This window comes from Rhodnius prolixus, unplaced genomic scaffold (genome assembly GCF_049639745.1).
Source record: "Rhodnius prolixus isolate KJV_2025 unplaced genomic scaffold, Rpr scaffold_6, whole genome shotgun sequence".
In the NCBI taxonomy this organism is placed as follows: Eukaryota; Metazoa; Arthropoda; class Insecta; order Hemiptera; family Reduviidae; genus Rhodnius; species Rhodnius prolixus.
In genome coordinates this window covers 36901006-36922119 of record NW_027411634.1, presented here as the reverse complement: position 1 = coordinate 36922119, position 21114 = coordinate 36901006, and the positions used below count along the sequence as shown (strand labels likewise).

The following is a 21114-nucleotide window of genomic DNA, read 5'->3' as shown; positions in this document are numbered from 1 at the left end:
TTATTTACTGCTTTTTATAATTAATTAATTTTAATTTTATTTAGTATAATTTATTATTTCATATGCATAGCTAATAAATTGAATATTCATTTTACTTTTGGCCTTCGTACGCGTTGAATAACATTTATTTAAGCAAGTGTTAAAAGAAAGCTCTAAAAGTAACATTTTGGAGCAGCAGGTGCTGCTCCCTGGCAGTCATGGAATAAACTAAAATTCGTCTAGACTTTATTATATTTTTTAATTTATTTTAAGTACTAGACATTTTTTTAATTAGCAAAAATAATAATTAGGTGGTATTATGTTATTTTTAATTATTGATAATAGAAGTAAGCTTAAATAGGTTGTATTTGCTATAAAAAAAGGCAATAAATGGATGTTGCTTCGCTAGCGGACATCTTGACATGGCTTCTATATGAGAAAGTTAGGTCCGCTGGGCGTGGAGGGTGGGGCGAATATTTGCACCTTGTAGGTTACCATTACCTGCCATTAGATCAACAACCTGGCTCAAACTGCACTTACCTAAATACATTTCCCATGACTCTTTTAGAGAGATGGCAGACATATTTGATGAGACGGACGACGAGCAACCTTCCCTCCTATCGCCACAGAGATGGTACTGAATTTTTTTTTGCTGACGTATATCCAGCAGAGATGATGGACTTCAAATTGTTATAAAAGTACAATCTCATGCTATCTAGCGGCGAATAGCTTAAACTAATGTTGTATGTAGTTCGAGCCATTGCCGCTAGAATGCATGGGCATGCTATTCCTCGTTATTTTTCATAGAAAAATTCAGCAATTTATTTTTTCCCATTTTCAATTATTTATTCAAGATTGAAGTCAGACATATGTACTGAAGATTGAAGTCAGACATATTTGGTGAGACGAGCGACTGAGCTACCTTCTCTCCTTCGTCACTGAGATGATACTGAATGGAATTTATTTTTTTGCTTACCTATATAATATCTGATGGCTTCAAACAACTAGAAAAGTACATTCTCATGCTTTCTAGCGGCAAAAGGTTAAACTACTTTTAGCGTAGTTCAACTGATTGCCGTTAGAATGCATTGGCATACTATTTTTTGTAATTTTTCATAGAAAAATTATGTATTTTATTTTTCTAATTTTTTTTATTATTTACAAATATATCACCAAATGTTTTATGTGTTATTGTTAAAGAAGTGGTATTAGATTAGTGTTATAAATTCTTTATTCTATTTTAATGCAGTGCAATCACAACTGATTCATAATGAAATAATTTTGATAGATGTTTCTGAACTTTCTTTTATTTTAGTGTAATTTGATGACACACTTTTGCAGCAGTGCTCCAGTATCGTCTTTTTCAATCTGAAAAAATATTTAATGAAATACATTTTATTTTTGGAGTTTTTTTTTTTTGCGACAATCAGCGCGATGGCGCTATAAGTTACGATGATAACAGAAACAATGAAGCAAACGAGTGGAGACTTACTCAGTGGTAACACTCTAAAACATTAGGCTGTTAGTCGCTCTCTTCACTTGAGAGATCACAAGGCCACTGTCTCTTAAGCCGTCTTGTCGGGTTGTCAGGAACAGTTCTTGAAAAAAGATGTTTATCTGGAGGATTTATGTAAGATTGCAGGTAGAAGTGAAGCTTGCTGTATCTGTTTTACCAACTTGCGTGATAAAACGAATTTTAAGGTCAGTGTGTATAGTTCGGTCGGAGACCTAAAATGGAGCGTTTACAATAGTTCCAAGTATATTAGATTGAAGGGACTGAATTTTTTTGAGATTTGTGCGTTTGGTTGAACCCCACAGCTCTAGGTGGTAGTATAGATAGTAAAATAGTAGTATAGATTAGACTTTTGTTGTCCAGAGATACTTTTGATCTTTCATCTAAGACTCTTTTAAGTAGTCGATAGCGTCTGTTTAGTTCTGATCTTTTTAGTCTAGTGTGGGGGTTCAAAGAAAGTCTTCGGTCTAAGTAAAGCTCAAGGTAGCAGGCAACCTCAGAAGGTGAAAATGGTTTGGGTGAGGGAGATAGAGGAAGAGGTGGGTTATTTCTTTCATGAACATGCATTGTTTAAATAATACTACAAATACAAAATTAAACTGCCGTGTTTAAGATGCATTCTTTACATAAATGAAACATGAATGAAATGAAATGAAGATTAAAGTTCTTTAATAAATAATGTACTATAGGAATAAAGCATTGTAAAATATTACTGAGAATAAATTGTTGTATCTTAATTCACCCTTAGGTTTAAATCGTAGCATTTATCAAGCAGTTTGAGTTTATTTCAACCTCAAAAAACCGTTTTGCAATCAATTTACTAGAAAAAGTTATTATTTATATCAACAGGATTTATTATTACTGAAAAAAGCTACAGTGATTAATGTAAAATTATTTTCTATAAAAATAAATAAAGAATACTGAACTGAAACTAGTGTTGCCGTTTACAGTTGAATATATTTTTTGTAATCCCAAGAAATTTTATTAAAAAAAATGAAAATTAATTAAAATTCTAAGGATACACGTGTTTTCATTGACAATGTTGTCGATTTGTCTGAATAATACAATATCACTTTTGTAATTTTTTAAGACTAGCTTTTTTAAATCAGTCTAAACTATTTTTCAATAAATTAAAAAAATGATAAGCCCAACTGAAAAAGTTTTACTTAATTGAAAATTAGTATACCATTTACTTGTTATTTATTTCTTGTGTTTGTGGTCGTGTTTGCACATTAACCAATATTTTTAATGAGGGCTGGAAAAAATAAACTGTTGTTATATTCAGCTACTGTTGGCTTTTAATGCCTCAATTTACAATATTTTGTTGGTAAAAATCCGGCTCTATCTTTTTCAATATTCAATTGAGTTGAGGAATGGCGCAGGCTCTTTCACTTCTCTCTTCTCCATGACTGCCACAAGCTAACTGTGACTCTCTTCACAAGATCATGATATCTTGAGCGCTGCATACTGGCTTTTCCTTCCTAGAACATTACAATGGTATCTGAATCTCACTTCGTTAAGTGCGCTTAGAGTGGTGTATTTAGTCGTGTAGTAGTGATAGTGTTTGTTTGAGTAAATAAAGAACCAATGTACACAATATTACTTCTACTCACCTGATTGGAGCAGATTAAAATAAGTTAAAATTAATTACGTCAGATTTGGAACAAAACTCTAAAATTATGGAAATTAGTGTTCTATTTGTTTCTATGATTAACAACAGTTTGCTTATTTGTTCTTTTACTGATAAAGTTAGCTAATTACAATTAAATTTTAAAACATTAATTCCATCTAGAGATAAATCATTATTAATTCATATAAACATTAAATAGTTACAAAAATATAATTTAATAAAACACTTACTCTGCAACAAGTAATATATTAGATTACACAGTAATACCAGCATTGATCCCATGGTGAAATTGATGATATATTAATAGTAGTGATTTTAATTGCGATATTTATAAATTATTGAACAATTTATAAATTATTTACAACAAATAGATCTCACTAGAAAAATGTTTGTTTGCCATCTACCACATACCATCTACTGATTAATAGTGTAAACCCAATGGATGATCTCCTCGGAAATGAGAATAATTAAGAAAGTAAGGATTCATAAACAAATAAGTGCCTTTTTTTTTTAATTAATGCTCTTTCCTATGTCCATTGATGGCCTTCATCGGGATTTTGTGTAGGCGATTGCATTATCTTCTAATGTTAATCTAATGTGATTTAGATTTCAGTAGGAAGAATATATTATCAGATTAGAAGAAGAGGTCATTACCAAGAAACAGGATCCAAAACAGTCATCACAATTCTTCTAGGACCGAAGAAGAATCCTCCCAATTTTGTAATATCTTAGAATTTTCCAAGAAGTTCTCTTTGCATTCTTCTCAGACAATGAAGTGGCGCAAGTCTCATTTCGTAATCTAAACAATTTCACTTAAATTATTTCAATTTCTATCAAAATCATTTAGTTTTACTCAGTAGAAATTTATTGCACGATTCTCATTATGTTAGTTAAACATTAATGATTTAAAATTTAATTTTTTTACAAAATGCCCGGATTGATTTAACATACCTTTCTACAGCTATGGCCATTCTATGCACTTCTTGACGCCTAGATACCTTGTATCCAGAAATTTATTTATTGTTAATTGCTCTGCTATTTTTCTTGTTTGTATTTTGCGTACTCACTCATTGGAATTAATTGAATATCGCAAAAGTAATCATTGACTTCTTGACAAACTCAAAGCTTTTCAATTAATTTAAATTGGTAAACTTTATCAAATCCTTCGTTCTGTATACAATAGCTGCATGTACAGCATCATCCATCATCATCATGGCTTGGAATATCTGTAACGTAGAGTAAGTTAATAAAACTGACGACACATTTTCTTATACTTTAAATAGTAATTATTACTAATAGTATTCTGGCCTATTGGCCAGATTTATAAAACCCTCGGGAAATTACCCGATGAATGGAACCTGAAACTAATAAGAAAATAACTGATTTCTTTTTAAAGATATTTCCGGCAACGGCAAAAATACTATCATAATTTAATACCTACCGAATTAATAAACAATTGAAATTGGACAATTAATAATAAGCATAAATTTTAATGTCAACGTCTCATTTACATTGAAAAGAATGGTACGCAAGTAGAAACGAAAACCTAAACACATATTTAACTGCAGTTGAATAGGAACCACACTAAAGGCACTCCAACAAGGATAATACTCACGTTTCAACACAATAAAAAATAAATAAATACTTCCTAGTTTGAGAATAATGGGATAGATTTCAGTTGGAAGACTATTAAAAATTAATAAGTTTAAAAAAACTTTAATGATTAAAATATTTCTTTCCTGGTTTATCTTTACTACAAGGTAATTTGCAATAAAATATTAAATACAGATTAGGCTTTTACATCAACTCCATAAACACGTCTATGTAACTAACAACAACAACAACAAGAAAAAATTGTGGAATGCTGCATACCATTTGCCTTCTGCACAAATAATAATATGTTTTTCAATTAATATAATTCTTCCCAAGTGCTTTAGCATTCCAAGCAAAATATGTAACTGAGGACGATACTGGAGTAATGTTGGTTCGCTATTATCCTATCCGCAGATCAACAGTGAGAATAATATGATAAATAATGTGAAATAAAAATAATTCTGAAAAGCAAAGAATTACATAAAATAAGCAGAGATTTTTTTTCGTGCCCTTTTATTAGCAGCTTGTGAAAATGATTCTGTTAACTTCTGATGTTAACTACAACAAAAAAACACAAAAGTTCTTCATGAACGATACTAACGGAAACAAAATTGTTATAGTTTATGGATTTATCCAGCAATGGTCGAAAAATTCATAATTTAAGATCTAAAGAATATTAAACAATTGCAACACTGAATAATTGTTATCAACCAACTAATGATCTGATTTCCATTCATAAAAATAGTTATGTGAGTAGTACCGAAAACTAGGTCACTTGTTTTTCAGGAATTCAACAGGAACCACCCTTAAGACGCTCAATGCAGAAGAATATTACTAACAATTCAATAGAATAACAAATAAATAAATGCTTCTCAGTTTGATAATATGTGGATTACATTACTATTTGTAGACTATATTATCAGATTAGAAAATGAGTTCATTCCCTCCAAACTTCAACCAAAATAGACATTATAGGATCGGCAGCAGAATTCTTTTATTTTTCTAATATCCTAGTGATTTTTTGCGCTAGTCCTTCTTGCGTCCTGTTCAGGTCTTAAAGTGCCAAAGTTATCATCTCGCCAACTAATGATTGACGCACAATTTCTGAGCGAACCCCTGTTTCTTCTTTAGACTTTAAATGCCAATATATTACGCACTTCAACTGCTCCATATTGTTTCCATCATAAATTCCTCCTATCTCAAATAATTGGTCATCAGTCATCAAAAATATTATTCTGTGCATTTTATTATCCACATAATTAGGTTATGTGGAAAAGCATTCTATTCACAAACCCAGAAACGAAGAAAGTATAAAAAAATTACCACTGAAAGGAAGATTGTTTTAAGCAAAAACCCAATGAAAATAGCGCATTTCGCACGACATTGCCATAAATAATAAAAATAAAACCAACCTTATTTTAAGGAACGTTTTCCCATTAGTTCTTCTCTATTGCTATAGTTTTTGAGCTAAGTGAGCAACAAATGGATCCCTCTCTTATAAAGTAGGTTTGCAATCAACTAATCTATTAATAAAAAGTGAAAGAAGAACTCCTCTGAAATCAGAATAATTAAGAAAGTAAGGATTCACAAATAATAAGAGACTTTTCTTAAATTATTACACATTTCTACGCCCTTTGGTGGCCTTCGTCAGTTTTTTTTGACGGTGTTATCTATCGCAAGTCTCATTTTGAAATATAAACACTATTGCAAAATCAATCAATCAAGCTGTATAAAGCAAACAGCTCCTGCCTAAATGTTTTTTTTGAAAAAAAAATCCACCCAGAGTAGGCTCCTTTTTTTTCATTGGAGACGCCATTTAAGGGATTAATTTCTTCCCAATTGTTTTTATTTTTTTTACGTCCCATTCAATTAGTAATAAAATCATTTGGTTCTTACTTATCAGAGATTTGTGGATTTGTGTAAAATAGTTAGTACTTAATGGTGTCGACACACTTTAATTTACATTAATGAATTATGTGATGAACAATTTTTATTGCATAAACTTCAAGAATATTAAAAAAACTTAAATGATTAAAATATATTTCTACTACTCTTATCATCTTGTACAACTATTACCACTGTTTGCACCTATTGACAGGCCAGTATCCTTTCGCCATAAATTAATTGATATTGCTGTGCCGCTTTTCTTCCATGTTTAGCCAATTAAGATTTATGAGGGCACATATGTACATAGAAAGTCATCGATGACTGGCTGTCACTATCTTAACAAATCGTACAACAATCAAGTTAGTGAACATTCTAATAAAATTTTAAAAACGTTGCATCAACTAAAATAAATCAAAAACATTCTTACATTACAGAAACTGAATTTCTATTCTCATTATAGGAATAGCACCCTATTTCATTGCGGTCTATAGTTTCTAATCCTTTCGAATATATAGTGAGCTATAAGATAAAACAATATTTCGAAAGCACTAATCTGCTGGATCTCCAAAAGTTTTGCAAACTTGTTTAGTCACTTTAGTTTTCGAATAAATTTATAAAAAAAAATACGAGTTATGTACATTTAAACAGATATCAGATGTTACTTACTTGATAAAACATACTTTCTTTAAGATAGATACTTGAAATTTCTCTTATACATGCCATCAGAACCTATCATTTTTAATCATAATGTAATTATTCTACAGGAAAGGTTCAAAATAAAGTATTTCTAGTTTGATTTTCTTCAGTACTAGTTCCCAGTTATCTAAAGTGTGCTGAGTTCTCTTGAAAACTATGAAACAATAACCATATCTTTCCTGTCGTTAAAAGTTGGGATCACTTATTTATATAGTGCATTACCTTTTTTACTGCGCACATTTATATTTTCAAAATTAAAAGTAAAAACTAAGAAAGTAAAGAATAACCTTGTGTCTGATAGTTGGTAAATTGAACTTTTACTAAACTCTGAGCTTTATGATACACTCTTAAATTTTTTCTAACTCTTATTATATCTTAGTAGAGAATTATGGCCTGAAACAGAAACATGTTATTTCTTTTCTAAGGAACAGATTAAAACATACACAAAAAAAGAATACTCTTTCTAACCTATAGCCTAGAAATTGATAAAAATCCCTTTTTTTCTCATTAGATAGCATTTTAAAAAAACTAGAGTTAAAGGGCTAAAAATTTGTTTAATAGATATTAAATGAATAAAAAAAATTGTCAAAACAAATATTTTATTGTTAAATATTTAAAAAAAATAATAAAAATGAAAAAAGGAATATTAACATATTAGAGCTCCTCGGCTGGTTTGTATCCTAATACAAAACTTGAAATTTTTACATTATTAAGCTGGTTTGATTTAAAAAAGAATTTTTTCAGTTAGCAGAACGCTCTGGTGGCGATTTATGTAAACCTTAAACAACAATCTTCTTTTTTAATAGATAATATTGAGTTAGTTATTTAAAACACAAGCATTTAATTTGAAGTATGAATTTATGATTATTTTCGGTTTTAATAGGAAGATAGAGAAACATACTTTATTTTAGTCTAAAACGTCAGGCAGATATTTTGGTCGAAAAGCTGCGACAATAAAAAATTCAGTAGAACTTTGAAGGATGGTATTTAAATATTATTATATTATAAATAGTGAATGATAATTATTATTTTTCTTTTCGCTAGATAGATGAGTGCATATCAGAGACAAATCCAGCCAGGGTCTGATGATAGAGAAGTCTGGTCGAGGTTTTGTAATTGTGGATAAGCTGAAATAAACCACATTAACTCAGGTTTCAACTAATTACAGGGAGTCTATAAGCGTATAAGCTCGGTGAGTACCTATTTTTCTTTTATCAGGTTGGTTCAGCTTTTATCCGTTTTCAACTTTTTTATATTCCTTAGTTTCTGGCTCACTAGTGAATGGTATGCCTCTATTATATTCTTCTTTATCTGATTATTTCAACTGAAGCAGCAATTCACTAGTGAATGGTATGCCTCTATTATATTCTTCTTTATCTGATTATTTCAACTGAAGCAGCAATTCAATATAAGTAAAACATCTTCACAGATAAGCATGTCTCGTGTAAAGGTTGTGAGTAATTTATTATTATCCTTTCATCTTTCCTAAACCCAATTGTTTATCTTCTCTCCCTATTATTATTTCACTCCGTTGCAAGTGGAATACTCTGTGCACGTTGTCGCTTAATCTAAGCTGGTATGTTATTTTTCTATATACTTTTGTCCAGCCTCGGACCTTGTTGTCTTTTATTTTTTACTAATTCTAAATAGCTGCTTGAGTTCAGACGTAACCATTCGTTGGTAATTTGCAGGTCAACCTGAACTAATTGTACGTAACAAGAGTAACTACGTAAATGTTGTACACTTCTGTTTCTTTAAGAGCCACTGTATTAACCAGTGGAATTTTATTAACTTTTTACCCTATTTAGTGGTTAAAACAATAACCCATTTTCATATTAATTGCTCTATTTTCCAGAACAAGAGACAACGTGCTGAATTGAGCAAGCGAGTCTGCCATTTATTCTATTAATCTGACGTTTACTAACCCTGACCACTTGCGATTCAATTCATATCTTCTGTAACTTTAATACTCATCCTGCCCACCTAATTTCATCTAGCACAAGTTGCTTATTTGTGTATATTTGTAACTCGGACAGTTGACATTTCTTCTAGTGGGTTTTTAAACTCCGGTGTAAGAGATTTTATAAAGATAACGAATTTCCCGTAAAACTATATTGATATTTCTTTTTCCCTCTTTTCTAGACCTATACAACTGAATCTGGTGGCTGTAATGTGTACAAAAAGCTCTGGCTTAGGAAAATCATATTTTTCAAATAAAGCAAATGAACAGTTTTCCTCCCCAATTTTTTTGAACATCTGCTATCAAAACTAGCCGACCTAAGAGGTACAATGTAAGCTTTGCTTTGAAATTGATTGTTAGAAACATAAAACCATGAAATTTCTAGAAACTTGAGAAGGTTATCTGGTAGTCCCTTTTTTGCTTACCCTTTAGATCCAAAACTAGCAAAACTAATGGGCACAATATAAGCCCGGCTTCGAAATAGAAATTGAAAAAAAGGAATTTCAAGTAAGGTTAAGATTAGAAAGTGGGATGGGACCTATGCCTCACGGCACCGAAGCAAAACAGAGCCTTATTGTGCCTTCCCCTTTAGGATCGAGTAGAGGAAACCACTCCTACTAAGAAGGTTGCGGACATTCCGTACTAGTTCTTTTTGTGCTATCTCGTTTAGCCAAACGTTTCATAGCGCAAAATTTTAAGCAAAACAAACGTAGATTTTATCATTTTTTTCTGAAACTCTTCACAAAACCAGTCGACCTATTGTGTACTAGCTACGCTATACTAGGAAATAGTTTTTTTTATTATTATGCTCTTCATAAAAACCTTGTCGATCAAGTGTGTATTATAGCAATAACAGGCTTAGCAATAAAACGTAAGCAGTAGAAAACAGAATCTACCAGGGAAACTAATGTAAATTTTCCATGTTTCAGAAGCTGTACATCCAAAATACCAGCTGACCTATTGAGTATATTGTATGCCTGGCTTATATATAAACTGAGAAAAAGATGAAATGTGGAATTTTGAGTAAAGCTTTATTATTTGGAACCTCTACGTCCAATAGTAGCCAACCTAATGTGCATAACGTACTTCTGGCTAAGAAATACAACGTTCAAATTGGAAAATAAAGCATGTCCAGTAAAACTAATGAACTTTTTCTTTTTTATCTGAACCTTTACATCAAAAAGTAGTAGACCTAATGAGTATGAAGTATGCAGAGCTTTGATTAGAATGAAAAGAAATAATGAATTTAAAGTAAAAGTACAGATGATTTTTTCCTTCATTTTTTGAAACTCCAAATTAATAATAGTTGTCCTAATGAGTTTAGTTTATACTAGGCGTACAAACTCAAATATAGAAACACAAAATAAGGAATCACCAGTTTAACTATTAAACTATCTCTAATTCCTCCTTTTTTTTTCAAACATCTGAAACCAAACTAGCCAACCTAAAAGGAATATAATGTATTCCTGGTTAATATATAGAACTTAGGAAACAGAAAACTATGGCTAATCTGCAAGCCCAGAAGGCAAAAAAAAAACAAAAAAAAACTAGGAAATTTCAGTAAATTTAACAATGATATTTTATTAAACATTTTTCACTGAACGCCAACCTCCATAACTAGCCGACCTAATGTGTACAATGTATTCCTGGCTAAAAATAGAATGTAAGAAATAACAATTCAAGATATTCCAGTAAAACTAAGATTTTATATGCTTCTTTATTTAATGAACCTCGGAATCCAAATTTAGACAAGGTAATCTGTACAATGAATGCTTGGCTAAGAAGTAGAAATTTAAAAACAGAAAATAAGAAAATTCTAGAAAAACTGACTGTGATCTCCTATTTTTCCTTTTTAACTGATCCTCTGACTCCAAATCTAGACGACCTAATTGTGTACAATGTATACATGGCTAGGAAATAGTTAGAAACAGAAAATAAAGAATTTCCAGTAAAACAAACGGTGATTTACTATATGTCACTTAATTTATGAACCTCATTATCTAAAAGTATACGAGGTAATGTGTGCTATGTTTGCAAGGCTAAGAAATCCAATTTTTAAAATAGATAATAAGGAAATTCTAGGCTGAGAAATCCAATTTTTAAAATAGATAATAAGGAAATTCTAGAAAAACTATGTTTTTCTATTTACATTTTTTTACTCCACCTCTGCATCCAAAACTAGCCGACCTAATGAGTGTATGGTATCTCTGGCTATGAAATAGAATGTTAGGAACAGAAAATAAAATAATTACAGTAATACTACCTTGATTACTATGATTTCTTAGTTTTCCCTACTTTCTGAACCTCTGCAAAAAAATCTAGACGACCTAATATGTACAATGTATGCATGGCTATGAAATAGAATTTTAGAAACAGAAAATAGGGACATTTTTGTAAAACTGCTTTTCTATTTATCCGTTTTACTAAACCTCTGCATCCAAAACTAGCCAACCTAATGTGCATAACGTACTTCTGGCTAAGAAATACAATGTTGAAATTGGAAAATAAAGAATGTCCAATAAAACTAATGAACTTCTTTTTTATTTGAACCTCAACATCAAAAAGTAGTAGACCTAAGCTATGCATAGCTTTGACTAGAATATTAGAAAAAAGAAGTAAGGAACTTAAAGTAAAACTACAGATGATTTTTTCCTTCATTTTTTGAAACTCCAAATCAATAATAGTTGTCCTAATGAGTTTAGTTTACAGTAAGCGTACAAACTCAAATATAGAAACATAAAATAAGGAATCACCAGTTGAACTATTAAACTATCTCTAATTCCTCCTTTTATTTAGAAACAGCTGAAACCAAACTAGCCAACCTAAAAGGAATATATGTATTCCTGGCTAAGAAATAGAATTTAGGAAACAGAAATTCAGGAAATTTCAGTAAAACTACGATTTTCTATTTTCCTCTGTTATCTAAAACTATAGCCGACCTAATATGTACATTGTTTGTCTAGCTCAGAAATAGTATTTTAGAAACAGAAAGTTTTTTTTTTTTGGCGCATCAACAGCTGAGGTCATTAGCGCCCGGAGCTTTTTCCAGTGCACTGCCGGCCTCCGGACAGTGTTCTCTCGTTACAGACAACACTGTCCATCACCGGACAGTGAGCTGTAAGAAGCTCCTAGGAAGAGAAAATCTAAGGGTCAGCTGCTGGATTCGAACCCGGGACCTCCGCGTGGGAGTCCAGTATGCTAACCTCATAGCTAATCCCTTCCCTAGAAACAGAAAGTGTGGACAACCCAGTAAAACTAACTGCTTATTTGGATGTAATACGAAAATTTGTCGATATTTTACTAGATTTTCAATATTTTCTGTTAGTATCATCGTATTTTTAAGCCAGGCGTACGATGTGCGCCCTAGATTGGCTAGTTCTAGTTATAGAGGTTTAAAAAAAGAAAAAATGAACCATCTTCATTATTTTTACTGGAATTTCCTTCTTTTTAGTTTTTAACGCGTATTTCTATGTCTATTCTCTATTATTCACATTCGGTGGGCTAGTTTTCAATATAGAGGTTCAGAAAAAAAGGAAAAACACAAAATCTTCCTTAGTTTTACTTCAATTTCTTTTCTTTCTGTTTCCAGTATTTTATGTTTACGCCGTAGTATATTACATATACCACGTATGTAGGCTTTATTTAGATGTGGACGTTCATGAAAAAAAAAACAAAAACAAAATCTTCCTTAGTTTCACAGGAATTTCCTGGTTTCCTTATTCTAACATTAAATATTTAAACCAAGGGTATATTTTACACATTAGGTCGGCTAGTTTTAGGTGTAGTGATAAAGAAAAATAAAAAGTACCTTATCCCCAATAATTGTACTAAAATTTCCTTGTTTTCGGTTATTAACAAAAAATTGTTACGCCAATTGTACATTATACATATTACGGCAGCAAGTTTTAAGCGTAGAGATTCTGTAAAAATAACAAAATACAAAATAATCAACAGTTTTTCTGGAATTTCCTTGTTTTCTGTTTTTAACACAAAGCGTACATTATACACATTATTAGGTGAGCTAATTTTGGATGCGGAGATTTAGAAAAAAGGGGAAAAATACAAAATCATTCTTAGTTTTACAATAATTTTCTTATTTTCTGTTTCTAAGAATGCATTTTTGTGCCAAGCGTATATTATATGAATGAGGTATGGTAGTACTGATGTAAGGGTTCAGAAAAAATGCGGTATCTTGCTTAGTTTTACTGCAATTTTCTTGCTATCTGTTTCTAATATTGTATTTTTACGTCAGATGTATATTATTCACCTTAGGTTGTCTAGTTTGGGATGTAGAGGTTCAGAAATCAGATGGCCTGATGTGTATGATACTCGCTTGGCGTTAGAAACATTGTTAAAAATTACAATTACAAATTTCCAGAAAATCTAATGAAGGTGTTCATACTTTTTCATTTTTCTGAAACTTTATCTCCCAAACTCGCTCATCTAATGTGTATGTATAATCTTCGCCTGGCTTCGAGGTACTATGTTAGAAAAAGAAAAAAGGGAATTATTTATAATATCTTGAAGGTTTACTTTTTTTTTTCTTTTTTCCTGAAATTCTTCATTCAAAAGTTGCCGGCCTAATTTGTTTTATGTATGCATCGCTAGGATATTCAAATTTCAAAGCAGCGAATAAGTAATTTACAGTAAAATAACAATTTCCAATCACTAGCGAATTGGCCACTTAAATTGGCAGCATCTGAACGTCCATCTGAGTAACAACAAAAATAAATGTTTGCATTATAAAATACTTAATTAATACAAATAATATTTCATATATTTTATTCTAATAAATAGTCACAAAAGTGGTAAACAGTACTCTACAATTAATTTTAAAAATTACGACTTACATAACATTGATTTTCTTCATCATAGATTTTTTATAAATTCGCCAATGAAAATAGACGTTGGTGATAACATTAACCTTTCTTCAGCTCATATTTTGATGACCAATAATTCAGTGCATACTTTCACTCCTAGGTCTTCTATTTTGCATACCAGCCACTTTGAATTAATTGAATGTCTCAAAACTAAACACTGGCGTATTTGTAAGGGATTTACAACTTAAAGATCTTCAATTATTGATTAATAGATTTTGTGATGTACTATTTTCAACAAGTAAACTTCGTAGAATGTTAAAAGGAATACTGAGCATTGAAATATTGTTTAACTGCAATATATACTCTTTTTAAATATACTCTTGCATAAAAATAGCTACCTTTAAACATTAGTTGAAGCTGGCGTTTCCTTCCATAAAATAATTTATATTACTGTCATTTTTCTTGCCCTTTTAACCAATAAACGATAATCAGGATCCATACCTACACAATTATCGATAGATTTTAATCAAAATTAATAATAACATGGTCTTGAAAAATAATTTTAAAAAAAATTCTTACTATTATAAATCATTCCAATATGAGTTGTATCCACCTTCTTAAAAAAACTAAGTTCTTCTTATGAATTTAATTTATATTTATTTTCAGTAGCAAAAAGCTTTAATACAAAGTAAAAGGAAGTTTTTTAAAATCCAAATATCCATTAAGTGCTGCGGATTTCGATCTTATACCCACTCCACCTACATCTCCATCAACAAAAAGAGTGGAATACAAAAAACTATATGGCATTGACACAAATAATTATAATAAATAAATAAATAGTTATTACTATTGTAAAACCAACCTTATTTCAAGGAAGGTTGTCTCATTAGAATAATTCTTCCCTATTGCTATTGCTTTCCAAGCATAATAAGCAACAGATGGATCACACTGGAATAATGTTTGTTTGCAATCATACCAACCACTGAATAATAGTGTAACACCGAAAGGAAGAAATCCTCTGAAATCAGAAATATTAAGAAAGTAAGGATTCATAAAAAATAAGTGTCTTTTGGTTTTAATTAATGCTCTTTCCTATGTCCATTGATGGTCTTCATCGGGATTTTCTGTAGGTGATTCCGTTATCCTCTAATGTTAATCTCAGGCAACTGAATCCTACCCGAAACGTTCTGATAAGATAATAGAACTAGAAACTTACTATAAAATAAATCATATTTTTAACGATTTTTTCCGGCGTCGGCAAAAATACTCAATTTAAGGCGTATAGAATTAGTAAACAATTGTAAAGAGATTTATTTTAAGCATAAACCTTTATGAATATCTTGAATAAAAAATAAATGAATGCTTATCAGTTCGAGAAAAGTGAGTAATATTCAAGTTGGAAGAAAATATTATCAGATTAGAAGAAGAGGTCATTACCAAGCAACAGCACCTAAAATAGTCATCACAAATCTTCTAGGACCGTAGAAGAACCCTCCTAATTTTGTAATATCTTAGAATTTCCCAAAAAGTTCTCTTTGTATTCTCCTCAGTCAATGAAGTGACGCAAGCCTCATTTCGTAATCTAAACATTGCAGCAAAAAAAAAAAAAGAAAAAAGTTATATAAAGCTATCAGCTCCTCAGCTCCTTTCTCAGGTGGTATAGATGAAATTATTCTACCGAGAGGAGGCTGTTTTTTTTTTAGCGAGATTCCAAATCAGTGCTCAATTTCAATCCACTTTCTTCTTTGTTTTTGTACCATTAATTTCTATTAAAAACATTTAATTTTACTTATAAGAGATTGTACTTATAAGACACAACTTAAAATAACTAGACTTCAAGATGAAGAAGCAATTTAATTTATTGATCAATGAATTTTGCGATGAATGATTCTTATTAGTTAAAGTTTAAGAATATTTAAACAACTTTAATGATTTAAATATTTTATAATTCTCACTCAGCTATATTACCTTGCTATTACTCTCATCTCGCTCAACTCAAGTTGTTCACTATTCTTTATCACATTCACAATCTATCGTCTGCATATTTCTCATTCCTCACAGCTTGACAATATCTCGGAGGGTTGTCAGTGGACAACTGTTCCACTCTTGTGCTCATCTTTTCCTGCATTCTGCATTTGTAAATTTTTCAATAAATAAACTTAAAAAAAAAAAAATTATAATACAAACCCGGATTGAATATGCTCTTGCACAACTACGGCCATTCTTTGCATTTGCTGAGGCGTACGCGTCCTTTCTCTTTATAAATTAATTGAAATTGCTCTTTTTCTTGTTTCTTTAACCAATTAAGGATGATCAGAGCACATACGAAATTATCAATACATTTGAAATAATTGATATTCAGCCATTATCTCCACCTTGTAAGTTCTCCTTACAAAATTGATTTATATTCATTTTCAGTGGCAGAAACATTCTATACACACAATTGGGCGGAAGCTAAAAAGAAGTATGAATATTTAACACCACACGGTTGTTTGCAATAAAATATTAAATGCAAATTTTGCTTTTACATCAACTCCACAAAGACGTCTATGTAACTAACAAAAAAACAAAATAACGAATAAGTGTAGAACGCTGCATACCATTTGCCATCAGCACAAATACCTAATAATAATAAAACAAACCTTCTTTCAAGAAATATTTTCCCATTATTATAGTTTTTTCTCACTGCAGTAAAATTCCAAGCAAAATATGCACCTGAAAGACAACACTGGAGTAAAGTCGGTTCGCCAGCATCCCTTTCCGCACACAGTAGTCAGACACCACAAGGAGGGACCCTCTGAAATGATTATAATTTTAAAACTTAACGATTCACATGAAATAAGCAGTAATTTTTTGTAAACAGTATTTTTTTCTAGTTCCGTTGGTGCCCTTTATCAGTAGCTTCTGGATGAGATTCTGTTAACTTCTTAAGTTAACTACAATAGAAACACAATCAAAAGATGAATGGTGCTTAACGGTAATAGAAAACAATTGAAATAGCTTAAGGACTTTTCCAGCATAGGCCGAAAAACTCATATTTCAAGACCTAAAGAATTATTAACCACCAATTGTAACAGCGAATTATTTTTATACATTAACTAAGGATCTGATTTCTTTTCATAAATATAGTGATGATAGTATAAACGAATACCTGGACACTTTTTTCTAAGGAGTTAAACCTCAAATCTAGATCCCTCAACACAATTTTTCTAGGTTCGCTAGGAAAATTCTCCTGTCTTTGTAAAATCCTAGATTTTAGTATTTTCAATACTGGTGAAAACGAGTATTGTTTGCGTTCTTCTCCCCAGGTCTTGAAGTCCTAAAGGTATCTTATCGCAAACATAATATAAAAAGGCAATAGTTGCTCCTTACTCAGAATCTCCGAAAAAAAAATTCCACCCAGTGAAGGCTGTGCCAAGTTAAAATAAATATGCCTAGATGAACTGACATTGAAGTTTAAAAATCAACACTGAAGGGAAGACTGAGTTAAAATCCACAGATCTTTTAGAGCAAATGGATTTGTCTTTAATAATCACTCATCTATCTGGCAAAAATAAAAATAATAATAGTAATCTTTAAATTATATAAATTATTATTTACTATTTATTATAATTAAATAATATTTAAATACCATGCTAATAAGTTTTACAGAATTCTTCAGTGTCGCAGCTTTTATCGACCAAAATCTTCGCCTGACGTTTAAGATTAAAATAAAGTCTATTTCTTATCATCCTATACAACAAATATTATTTTGGGCATTCTATTATCCACATAAGGTAGGTTAAACACCAGACATTGTAAATATGTTTCATCTTTGAAAAAAAGTGATTTAATTGACATTTATGTGTTCAATCAGGGGTTACTCAAGTATATGTTATATCACATCTTTCATGATCCATTTACATAAACTGCCCCTTGTTTGAATTAGAATAGATTATTATATAATTTTATTTGTATTTGTGTTCATTAGGTAAGTGAGGCAAACCAAATAATATTAGGTTCAATATTGCCAAAGCCAAAGCCATGAGTACTGTAAGTGCTAGAAAAGTCAAAATAAAGCTATTAGTTCCATTCAGAAGATTACTACAGATCAGATCCCAGTTCCATTCACAAAATCCTCAAAACTTTTGTGTGTCACAATCGCAACACATCGTGGAATAATCATGTTAATGAGCTTCCTATCTAAATTTCAAAAACGTTGCACCAACTAAATATATTAAAACAATCTGCCTATTACACTAAGAAAACAGTTGGTCGCAACATTAATATTTCCTTAACTCTTATATTGTTCGTTGATGTAAAATGATTTAACTTCAGAGTTGAATTTAAAATTTCAAAGATCTCTTATTTCCTACACTCGTTTTGTTTTGAATATAAAAACAGATGTACATATTGCTCCTCACTAAATCTTTCTTGGTTGGCTGTGGTGAAGTATAGAAGCAAGTACATATTTCAATGGCAACTTCTTGTAATGCCGTTCAGTAATAAATACCTGCAATATTTATTTGTTATGTTCATTAATAACGCATTAGTTCATTAGATCACCAGAAAAGCGAATAATCATGTTATGGTGACGAAACACTTCAATTAACTGATTAATGAATTTCTTGATGTACGATTCTCATTAGTTAAACCTTATAGAATATTAAAGGAATAATAAGTAATAAAACATTTCTAACAGCATATTCCTAACTTACACATATTTTCAGTGGAAAAACATTCCATTCACAAACCCGAAAACGAAGAACGTTTAAAAAAATTACCACTGAAAGGAAGATTGTTTTAAGCAAAAACCCAATGAGAATAGCGCATTTCGAACTCCTTTGCCACAAATAATAATACAAATAAAACCATCCTTATTTCAAGAAACGTTTTCCCATTAATTCTTCTCTATTGCCATAGTTTTCAAGTAAAGTACGCAACGAATGGATCCCTCTTGTATAAAGTCGGTTTGCAATCAACTAATCTATTAATCAATAGCGAAACACCAACAGGAAGAACTCATCTGAAATCAGAAGAATTAATAAGTAAGAAAACTTAAAAGAAAAGAAAAAATATTTTTAAAGATTTTTTACCGGCGACGGCAAAAATGCCCTCTTAATTTAACGCCTAAAGAATTAGTAAAAAATGTTTAAAAGACATTTATTTATAAGCATAAGCCTTTATGAACGTCTAAAATAAAAAATAAATAAATGCTTCTTAATTCGAGAAAAGTGAGTTACATATATTTCAGTTGGAAGAAGAAAAGGACATTACCAAGAAATAGCATCCACAACAGTCATCACAAATCTTCAAGGACCGTAGGAGATATGCACCTGAAAGACCACACTGGAGTAAAGTCGGTTCGCCTTAAATCCCTTTCGCACATCAATAGTGAGACACCCAAAAGAAGGGTCACTCTGAAATGATAATTTTAAAACTTAAGGATTCACATAAAATAAGCAGATATTTTTTGTAAATAGTATTTTTTTCTAGTTCCGTAGGTGCCTTAATTAGAAACTTCAGGATGAGATTCTGTTAACTTCTTAAGTTAAGCATAAAAGAAACACAAAAGATGAATCATGCTTAACAGAAATAGAAAAAAATTAAAATAGTTTAAGGACTTTTCCAGCATAGGATGAAAAGATCTCATATTTCAAGACTTAAAGAATTATTAACCAATTGTAACAGCGTATTTTTTATATCTATTACCCAAAGATCTAATTTCCATTCATAAGAATAGTGAAGCGAGTAAAAATGAATACCTGGACAACTTTTTCAAGGAGTTCAACAGGAACCTCACATCAAGGTCCCTCAATCCACTTTTTCTAGGTCCGCTAGGAGAGATCTCCTATCTTTGTAATATCATAGAACCTTTTCACCAGTCTAGATTGCGTTCTCCTCCTCAGGTCCTAAAGTCTTAAAGGTATCCTATCGCTAACATATATAAAAAACCAATAGTTGCTTCAAACTCAGAGCCCCTGAAAAAAAAATCCCACCCAGAGAAGGCTGTGCCAAGTTAAAATAAGTATGCCTAGATTAACTGACACTAAAGTTAAAAATCAATACTGAAGCGAAGATGGGGTTAGAATACACGCATCTTTTAGAGCAAATGGATTTGCGTCCGATATTCACTCATCTATCTGGCAAAAAGAGCAATAATAATAGTAATCTTTAAATAATAATAATAATTAATTAATAATTATTATATTTATATATATAATAAAATATTATAATACCATTCTTTAAGGTATTTTAGAAATCTTGTGTCCCAGCTTTTAACGACCAAGATATCAGGATTAAAATGAAGTCTGTTTCCTATCTTCATAAATAAGAAATAAAAATAAGAAAATAATTGTTCAAAATAAATCCAGTTGGGTAAAATAACCAACTGAAAATTATCAGAAGAGAAGGTTATTGTTAAAGGTTTACTTAAATCGCCACTAGAGCGCTCTGATAATTGGAAAAAACTTTTTGCTACAAATCACCTTAAATAATGTTAAAATTTAAAGTTTTTAATTAGGATACAAACCAGCATAGGAGCTTTAATGTGTTTATATTCCCTTTTTTTCTTAACACTTTTTTTAAAATATTTAGCTATAAAATATTTGTTTTTGACCAATTATTTTTATTCACTTAATATATACATTATACCAATTTATAGCTCTTTAACTGTAGGATACGTTTTAATGCTGTTTAGTGAGAAAAAAAGTGAATTTTAATCAATTTCTAGACTAAAGGTTAGAAAGGGTACTTTTTTCTGTTTATGTTTCTATCTGTTCTTTAGAAAATAAATAACATGTTTCTGTTTCAGACCATAATTCTCTTAAAAACTACTAGGATATAATAAGATTTAGAAAGAATTTCGGAGTGTATCATAAAGCTCAGAGTTTAGTAAAAGTACAATTTACCAACTTTCAGACTCAAGGTTATTCTTTACTTTCTTTGTTTTTACTTTTGATTTTCAAAATATAAATGTGCGCAGTAAAAAAGGTAATGCACTATGTAAATAATTAGTGATCCCAACTTTTAACGAAAGAAAAGATATGCGTTATTG

General features: G+C 30.7%; 1 protein-coding gene across 27 annotated transcripts; it reads right to left on the bottom strand.

Annotated features, from left to right (window-relative positions):
• Positions 1 to 4: 4 nt before the first annotated feature.
• Positions 5 to 20474, bottom strand: LOC141461043 (proteasome subunit alpha type-2-like). Of its 27 annotated transcripts, none has more exons than XR_012462507.1 (17): positions 20297 to 20468; positions 19823 to 20200; positions 19335 to 19477; positions 17710 to 19083; positions 16047 to 17622; positions 15516 to 15660; positions 14941 to 15096; positions 14658 to 14836; positions 14109 to 14579; positions 7586 to 13969; positions 7269 to 7331; positions 6792 to 6937; positions 6128 to 6268; positions 4074 to 4348; positions 3777 to 3921; positions 1472 to 2973; positions 5 to 1347 (listed from the first exon to the last, which is right to left on the bottom strand). XR_012462507.1 is itself a non-coding variant. In XM_074141683.1 (9 exons), exons 5-7 carry the CDS (start codon positions 16061 to 16063, stop codon positions 14757 to 14759), a joined length of 291 nt encoding a protein of 96 aa, XP_073997784.1. In that variant the 5' UTR covers positions 16064 to 17622; positions 17710 to 19083; positions 19335 to 19477; positions 19823 to 20200; positions 20297 to 20474; the 3' UTR covers positions 13813 to 13969; positions 14109 to 14579; positions 14658 to 14756. The 27 variants fall into 27 exon arrangements, 1 of the variants encoding a protein (XP_073997784.1); XR_012462504.1 differs by having other exon boundaries at positions 6792 to 7452; positions 7586 to 7691; positions 13792 to 13969; XR_012462506.1 differs by having other exon boundaries at positions 6792 to 7331; positions 7586 to 7691; positions 13792 to 13969.
• Between the last annotated feature and the right edge of the window lie 640 nt (positions 20475 to 21114).

What these genes read in the sequence shown, in the direction of transcription:
- LOC141461043 (XM_074141683.1), bottom strand. An exon ending in ACAACCTTCCTTGAAATAAG is followed by an intron (nt 14,875 to 14,940) that starts GTTGGTTTTACA and finishes AATGCCATATAG; the next exon opens with TTTTTTGTATTCCACTCTTT.